General features: G+C 42.0%; 1 protein-coding gene across 1 annotated transcript in view; it reads left to right on the top strand.

Moving 5' to 3' along the window:
• Positions 1-977: 977 nt before the first annotated feature.
• SLC24A2 (solute carrier family 24 member 2) overlaps positions 978-9,189 on the top strand; it is a 239,776-nt gene continuing 231,564 nt past the window's right edge. Inside the window, exons 1-2 of the mRNA XM_012769764.3 lie at positions 978-1,153; positions 3,039-4,120. Of these exons, the coding sequence (XP_012625218.2) occupies positions 3,191-4,120 (930 nt within the window). The 5' untranslated portion in view covers positions 978-1,153; positions 3,039-3,190. The remainder of the gene's footprint in view (positions 1,154-3,038; positions 4,121-9,189) is intronic.

The following is a 9,189-nucleotide window of genomic DNA, read 5'->3' as shown; positions in this document are numbered from 1 at the left end:
TTTAAATTCCCAAGTCTTCCCTTGACTTATTGGATGAGCAAGCAGAGAGGTCTGGGCACAGAGTTTACTCTTTAAGTCAGAGGTAATGAGCTCTCGGGATTTAATCGACTTTACCCCCATCGTAAAGGCATGAAGAACCACTCTTAAATGGGGTGGAAGAAAGCAGAATGGAAGGTAAGAATAAAGCAGGATGGTGGGAAATGCTGAAAGCTTCCAAAGTGTCCTGTGGTGGTACCTCTTGGCAGCTTTGGTGGCTGACACAGGGCTGGGTAAAAGGGCTTCCCTCAGCACCTGTTTAGGTCATCTTCTCCCACTCTGGCCCCAATTCTTGCCCCTAATCCCCAGTAAGCCTGATTCAGTTTCTCGTGGTCAACAGGATCTTGCTTTCCAGACAGGACAGGAAGAGCACTGGGCTGGAAGTCCTGAGGACAGAATCCGAAAACTGTCAGTAACTGGGAATGCCACTATGTCTTGGGTCTCCGTTTCATGGCCCATGCAATGAAAGGTCAGCTGTAAGACTAAAGACCCCAGTGCCCCAACCCTCCTAATGGGAAACTTGAGAAACCGAGGAGCCGAATAGCCGGTTCTGCAGGCCTCCGTGCCTTTTCACTGAACGTCTTTTCCACCATTACACATTGCATCGCCTCCTAAGGAGAGACGCGACTGCTATCACTTTTTGCAGATAATTGGAGAGGCGGTGCCGGGTAGAGATGACCCCTAAAGTTGACAGTACTTTGAGGCTTTGGGAATCGGGCGCGCGGCCGACCTGTGCGATTTCTCCTCTCTGCCCTTGCTCGCCTGCAAATCCTGACCCCCGTCCCCACTGCGGAGAAATCTCCTAAGAGACGGTGCCGGCGTCGCCTCTGCGCCCGGGAGGCGTGGAGCAGAGGGCTCCCGAGCGCGCCGCGGCCCCGCTCCCCGCGCACAGCCGGGAGGGAGGGGCCGGAGGGGGCCGGGCAGCGCCAGACGCCGAGCGCGGGGCTCGCCGCGGCTCAGTCTCCTCCCGAGCCCAGCCGGCTGGCGAGCGCGGCGGCCAGCGCGAGCCGGAGCCCGGGCCTCAGAGCGGGGACGCGGAGGGCCGGAGAAGCGGCGGACCGGAGTGGCGAGCCGCGCTCGGGCCGCAGCCGAGCGCGCGTCCTCCCGTCAGACCCCGGTAAGTGCGGGTAGTTGCGCCCCCCCCACACACACACAGCCGCCAGCCGCGGTGGCCGCGGTGGCCGCAGTGCCCGGATCCCGGTTGCTTGCATCCTGCTGCTGCGCTGCAGGCTCACAGGTGGCTCCGCCGTGGACGTGGGCGCCCCAGGCCCCGCTAGGAGTTAGCCAACTCTCTCTGCCCCGGGGCGCGGTTTCCGAGGCCCCGCCTCTCCCACCCTTGCTTGGGCTTGGAGTGGGGGCGCCGGGCAGGGCCTGTCTTGGGGGAGACGCGCAGAGGGGCGCTCCCTTCCCTAGCCGACCACAGACGACCCAGGGAGATGCGATGCAAGCGCCTCCCCAAATGCATCCCAGCTCCAAGCCAAGCTCGCAGGTGGGGCGTCTGTCCTTTAGTTTTATTATCCTATTAATCCACCAGGGAAAGTTTGAGACCACGCAAAGCAAAGTTGGGGTACGGCTGGGGGCGAACTTCGCTTGCGCAGGCAGCTCTCAGGGAGCCGGGCAGTGGGTTTTCAGGGCGAGCCTGGCTCGGGCCGGATATATTCGTGCGCCCTGGGAGTTGTGTCTGTTCCTGCCGGGCCCGGGCATTGTGACAATCCCCTGAGTGCTGTGAATCGCTTAATCGTTCTTGCTAAGCGTAGACATCCGCAGCCAGCCGGGAATCTCTGACGGGTTCGGTTTATCTCAGGAGTAGCAGCAACTCAGCCTGGGTTGACTTGTGCTCTCGCTCTGCTCTGCAAACCTGAGCTCCAGCTAATCTCGGTGTCTAAGTGGCGTGTGTTTAATTAGCTTATTTTACACCTGAGATGATCTCAGCGCAGGACTCTAAAATGAAATCATTGATATAGAAAAGAACAGCATTTTAAAAGAAAAATTGAAAAGAGGAAGCTTTAGAATATCAGCTGTGTGTCTGGATATGTTACCCATCCCTTTCGTGGGATAGAGAATGAAAACTCTGCTTTGGATACCCCACCTATTCAAATCGGTGTTGGGGCTATTTGGGGCAGATTTTGTGGACAGAGGTATTGCTGCAACTTGCGTATTGTTTATGAAATACACTTTTGGTCTGTCGAAATAGCCTACTTGTTATTTCACTGCATTGGGAGTTGATTTACTAAGCTGTGTATTTTAAATATGACTAAAGGTTGTTTTTTTAAAAAATGCTTTAGCTGAAAACAATGTCTAGATGTTTAGGGAAGACAGCTTGTGCATGTCACCAGAGCATTCTTTTGTAAACTTAAATTTTTAAAGGGCTGCTTTTCTGCATCTGTTCAAGGAGAGAGGCTTTTTATTAAAAATAAGATCCTGAGATCACTGTGTGTCCAGGAAAAGACCACCACCTCCTCCAATATTCAACCCTTTCCAAATGATAGATTAAATCAGAGAAATGTGCCCTAAACTGGGAATTATATAACTGGATTAAAAGAAAACATATGAATAATTGTTAGTTGTCAAGTACCTAGATAGTTCTGAAACAAGTAGGATCTTTTTAGCACTGGAAGATTGTTACATGATTTAAGGTGAGCTAATCTGATAGATTTTCATCTATGAAATTTTTATTCTGACACATCTACATTTTCTACACCTAACACTGAATTTATCAAAATATTTATTTGGGTTTATATGTACATGTTCATAAATGCTTGCTATGTGCCACATCCTGTTCCAAGTGCTACATATGTTTTAATGCATCTTAAAGCAATCCTGGGTGATAGGTGCCGTAATTGTCCTCACTTTTTAAATGTGGAAACTGAGGCACAGGGGAGTTAAGTAACTTATCCAGGATCTCACAGCTGCAGGACAGGATTGTATCATAATTGCAAAGTTCTTTCTGTAAAAAAAGACATGATTTTATGATTTACTTATCCTTTTTATTTTTATTTAAGAAATAAATGATGAAAATTTCCTGTGAAGCATAAGAATTGCTGACTGTGGAAGTGCCGTAAGCACTGTTAACTATAAAATAAGAAAAAGTATGAAAGAACCATCTGGTTGAGTCTAACATTTGAAGACCACCACATCCACCAGAAGACCCAGAATGGATCTGCACCAAAGCACCGCCATCACTTTCCTGGAGAAATGGTGTTCAGATGAGTCACTGTCTGGCTGCAGGAGACATTACAATGTCAAGAAAAAACTGAAATTTATTCGAATCTTAGGCCTTTTCATGGGCCTGGTAGCCATTAGCACTGTCTCATTTTCAATGGGTGCCTTTTCTGAGACAGACACACAGAGCACAGGAGAGGCCAGTGTTGTAAGTGGCCCTAGGGTAGCACAGGGTTACCGTCAAAGAACTCTCTTAGATCTAAACGACAAGATTCAGGATTACACTCCACAGCCATCTCTTTCTACGGAAGACAAATCTGAGAATGGTTCAGCTCATGTCCAAGGAGACTACCCTAGAGACATCTTTTCCCTTGAGGAGAGAAGAAAAGGTGCAGTCATTCTCCATGTCATTGGAATGATCTACATGTTCATAGCCTTAGCCATTGTCTGCGATGAGTTCTTTGTTCCTTCTTTGACTGTCATCACTGAAAAACTGGGCATCTCTGATGATGTGGCTGGAGCCACTTTTATGGCTGCAGGGGGGTCAGCCCCAGAACTTTTCACGTCTCTCATAGGGGTATTTATTGCTCATAGCAACGTTGGCATAGGCACAATCGTAGGTTCAGCAGTATTCAACATCCTCTTTGTTATCGGCATGTGTGCTCTGTTTTCTAGAGAAATCTTAAACCTGACATGGTGGCCGCTCTTTCGGGATGTGTCCTTCTACATCGTTGACTTGATCATGCTGATCATATTTTTCCTGGATAATTTTATCATGTGGTGGGAAAGCTTGCTTCTCTTAACAGCTTATGTTTGCTATGTGATTTTCATGAAATTCAACGTCCAAGTAGAAAGATGGGCGAAGCAAATGATAAATCGCAATAAAGTCGTCAAAGTAACAGCACCAGAGGCCCAAGCAAAGGTTAGTGGTGGTGGTTTTTTATTTAATGCTCTTCTTGATCATAGTTCCGAATTACATTGTGTTTTTGAGAACTACAATTTTTTTTTTAATATTATGGTATTTGGAGCCATAGTGGATAGCAGATTGCATTCTGCAGTTCTGTGATAGGCAGACTAGCATAGCAGTGGAAAGAATAATTTGGGGATATTCTTGTAGATGTTTACTAAGTTCCCCAGCTACTTGCTTTAGAGTAAAACATTTGTAAATAGGTTACATAAGGATCCCAGAGCAGACTCAGCAGTTATTTGGCTTGTATTTTCTGAAAGTAGGCATAATGTTTTATGAGCAATTTAGTTTTCATGGGAAAGTATATATGTGCCTAGCAAGTTGCAGGCCTTTTTCTTTCTAATGGGCACATGATGATTATCAAGAACTGTCTCTTGAAAGATGTCTGAGAAAGATTGTTCGTGTTACCAGTGCTGTACCTTCAAGTCAGCAGCCCAGGGCCTACCAGGTCATTAGAGTGGTTGAGGCCATTTTTTTTTTTTTTTTGATTCACAACATCATGTTTTAGGTCACTTGATCAGGAAGCAATCAGCATCTATTGTAAAGAGAGCCATTGGCCAGCCCTGCCCCCTGCCTCTATATCTCAGTGGCCCATTTTACCTGCCATGAAACACATGACCCCAAATATTTTTATAGTAGAATTTGAGGGAATTTTAATGACATTAGTGGCCATCCTAATACTTAGGTGGGAAACAAACTGGTAAAGAACTTAAAAGAAATTGATCTGAAAAAATGTAAATTTTTTAAAATGATGATAAGCAGCATCAATAAAATTGCATATTATAGCATAATGCAGTTCTGATTTATATCCTAGCAGTGGAATGTTGTCTCTGAATGTGATTTTAAACAGAAAACCACAATATATACACAGACTTTTGAGGCTACATCTGGGAAAATTCTCATGTATGCAAAAAACAGATGTTTGAGTAGGGGGTGAGAGATTTTGTCCAAAAAGAAAAGAAAAAAATGACATCAATCTAGGTAAATTTACATAATTCTTTTATAATCAAGTTTGATGACCATCATTTTTGTAGCAGCCATGAAATGGAAGTACAGAAAAACCACTAGTAATATTTCTACTTATTACATGCAAAAGAGAAATGTTTTATAGTACATTTTTTCCAGCATTTCTTTCAGTGTACAATTGCTTGTTAGAAACTGTATAGTAAAACAAAAAAACTCATATAGCAAAATTTATGGCAAATAAGCATTTAGGTGATACGACTGAATACATCTCCTTCAGGGCATCAGAATGGACCATCTCTGAAGCCTCCTCTCCCTGCTCTTAGCAGCCAAAAGGATGATCCCATAAGCCCCCTCCTCAAGCCTGGTTGAGTGGTTTACATCGGTAGTTTCTGTGTTTATTTCAATTCAGAACTGAGTAATTGTCAAGGAAAGGCATATTTTTTATTTTTTGTCTATAGGGTTTTTATTTGTTTGTTTGTTTTTGAGACAAGAGTCTCACTCTGTTGCCCAGCTAGAGGGCAGTGGTATCCTCATAGCTCACTGCAACCCCAAACTCCTGGGCTCAAGCAATCCTCCTGACTCAGCCTCTGGAGTAGCTGGCACTACAGGTGCACACCACGATGCTCAGCTAATTTTTTCTATTTTTGATAGAGATGGGGTTTTGCTCTTGCTCAGGCTGGCCTGGAACTCCTGACCTCAAGCGATCTTCCGACCTCAGCCTCCCAAAGTGCTAGGATTCCAGGCGTGAGCCACTGTGCCTGGCCAGGCATATTATTTAGAGGCAAGGAGATGAGTTGGGGTCTTATAAACATCCTGGGCACATCCACGGTAAAAAAGAAAATCTTTTTGAGAACTCAGTCCTTTTTTGTTTTCTTACACGATAGTGGAACTTCATTAACTTAGACACCGACTTGGCTGAAGGTTATGTTGGCAACGTTTATGAAAAATGAATCTCCAAAGCAATCCAATGCTATATGTACGATTGTAGGAGGACGTTGTATTCTGTTTTAGCAGGGGGTGGGGTGGGAGACAGTTTCATACATTTGGGAAATAACTTTTTAAATGCAACTTATGGACTGTATTTCATCAATTGTAAACCATTCATTAAAGTAGTCCTGGCAAGATCTTTACCTACTCAAATTAGGTGATTGTCAAGGTCATTTTTATGATAACTTATAAGTCAGCAATTGAGGCTGACATTCCTTAGCAATTATTATTCATATCCATAATTTTATGTTTCTAAATTTGGAAATTCTGGATTTATCTAATTAAAAAAGAAAGCAGGTTATATTCATAACTATCTTTCCTGTTTCTGATGTTCCCAAAAAAATGTGTTCCTTATATTATTTTTCTTTTAGCACCAAATAGCTTTACTTTATTTCATTTAATCATTATTGTTTCTTTTGGCATTGAATAGCTAATGGGAGTAGGTTTTTTTTTAACATAACTGTATCTTGTTCAGTATTCTTCAAAAATGCTAGAGCATAGTCATACATTTTGAGATGGCCTGTGCATAATAATTCATGATTTATCTTAGGAAATTTCACCTTGGCAATTTTACTTTTGAATTATTGCTGGACAATTTTTTTTTCAGCAATTACAGCAAAGAACAGGTGCCTGATTTCAGAATCTTATGGAGGTTTGCTCCAAGCACTGAACATAAGGTGTTCCAAAGAGTGATGAGTCCTTGAGGGTGGCCATCTAGTACTCTGGTCTGAAGAGTCGATTTCTGTCTGTGTGGCTCACTTTTCCTACAGAAATTGGTGTGTCTGATATCATCAGAACATTTAGGGGGAAAAAGCCTAAGCCAAATGCAGCCTTCAAGGGAGTTTTCATAGAGAGGAATGTGCTATATAAGTATTTAGGAAGCAAAATATTAATACTAAGCATGTTTTCATGCAAAGCCAACTCATTGTCCTAAATGCACAATTATGGGGCATGGGAATTTGTGAAAGTGGAGTAAACACATTTTAGATATTCTTGTATAAATCATCAAATTATTTTTGGTAAAAAAAAAAAAAATCATCACCTCTTCTAGGCTCTAAGCAGTGAAATACCTTTGAAACAACTTGCTTCATAGATAAACTAAAAACCTTAATTTGGTTTCATTATTGATGATATATATTATAGAGCAACTGTGAAATATGGAAACATGTGAACTAGCTTTTTTTTTTTCATAGTTAAAATAATAATTTCCCATCTCATTTAATTGCTCTACCCTGTGTGGCTTTTAATTGTTTTGTCATTATTATTATTTCTTTTAGTGATACTATTACCCTATTTAAAAAGTTGTGTCATGTCATGACATGGTGGAGAGATCCTGGGGCTTTGACTCAGAAACAAAAAGCTTTTAAGTCCAGCTGTGGAATAAGCCCAGTGACCGCAGAGAAGTCACTTAAACTCTCTGAGCCTCAGTTTCCTAGTTGGAAAATGAGAATAATGATACCTACTTCATAAGATTGGTAAAATTATTAAATGAAGAAATCAATGTTAAGCATCTGGTATGGTCCTTGGCAAATGTGGGTTGTGCAATAAATTGGTTCCCTTCCTTTTATGTTTTGTTCTTAAATGAAAATTGAATCAGAATAATTTAGATTAAAGAATGATAAAACATTCCTTGAAGATTGGATTTAATCTAGTGAATCATTGAGTTAAGCAGGCCATTGTACCCCTCAGGGTCATATGATATTTGTTGTATTATAATATTCATAAGCCCTAGTTCACATATGGTGAATATATGCAAACCAAATATTATAACCTTGAAGGAAACCTCCAATGCCTCTTTTTGTCCTGGAATTTTGTTATGTATAATTTTGCTTAAAATAATGAGGCCATTGGCTCAGGTTTAGCAATATCTATGCTGAACAGAAACTTTTGTTTCCAGGGAATTTTAATTTATAAATGATTGGAGCTCTCTGTGTAAACCTTCTCTGTAGCTGGTTAGGAATAAATTTGAATCCTGCAGTTGAGTTTTAGGGCATCCAACTCATTTTGCTGCGCGTCTGGCCTGGCTGCTGGGATCGGTTGATCTGTAATGGTGCTAGGCTGTCATTGGCCTAGAAAGCAGCTGTCCATGGTATTTAACTTCGTCTTACACTTGGCACTGTAATCTGACAGCAAGTTGGCCTGGTTCTAATGAAGGGAATGATCTAAATAAAGATGCTTAAAGCTGGATAGTTGAAGAGGCAGACTACTTAATAATTTAGGTATGCCTTGCCTTATTCAGTTTGTATGTCTCTGGAAAGTTGCAATTCAAATTGTTATCAATGTTCTTGGGAAAATCAGAATTAAAACAATATAATGACTATTCCTCATAAAGTGAAGTATTTCTTGTAGGGCACTAAACCATAAATAATTTTATAAGTACACATATGGAGCCCCAAGTTTTCTTAAGACACAGAATTTATTATAAAACTCAACGTTGTTCCCTCTCCAAACCTAGTTAATAAATTAGTAAAATTAATGTACAAACTTCAAGGCAGGCAAAATAGTCTTTATATTATATAAAAGAATGTATTAATTAACAGATTTGGAAACTAATTCCCTGTCCTCAAAAGAAAAAAAAATTAGGAATTGAAATTCTTACCTGGCTAGATGCCTGTGAAGGTAGTATGTTTGTTTATCTGGGGATAGAGCCTGGTGATTTTTTTCCTTCTTTTGTTTCCTCTACTTATATTAAAATCAAAACCACCAGTTACTGCCTGTGACTCAGAGTGAACAAGGCATTTTGAGAGATCCAAACGGGCCCAGTGGATAGTAATGCACACAGTTCAAACTGCCCTTGGCCATTCCCCTTGTTACTCTGGTTTCCCCTGGCAAGAGATGATCTCAACTTTGTGAATCCTTCTGAGAACTGGAGTCGCCACATCTCTCCCTGCCTGCCTTCCTTCATTCCTACCACTCTCTCTCTTCTCATTCTCTCCCCTTCTACTCCTCCTTCCTCCCCTTCTTTTATTTCTCCTACTACTTTTGGTAAAACCAGATAATTTGCATTTCAACTTTAGCAAATAATGTGACTGTTATGTTAAGCTTCTCTCTGGCAATTGGGGACACTAGTA

The sequence above is a fragment of the Microcebus murinus genome, chromosome 12 (genome assembly GCF_040939455.1).
Source record: "Microcebus murinus isolate Inina chromosome 12, M.murinus_Inina_mat1.0, whole genome shotgun sequence".
Lineage (NCBI taxonomy): Eukaryota > Metazoa > Chordata > Mammalia > Primates > Cheirogaleidae > Microcebus > Microcebus murinus.
The sequence above is the reverse complement of the archived record's forward strand: the minus strand, read 5'-3'. Positions and strand labels throughout refer to the sequence as shown.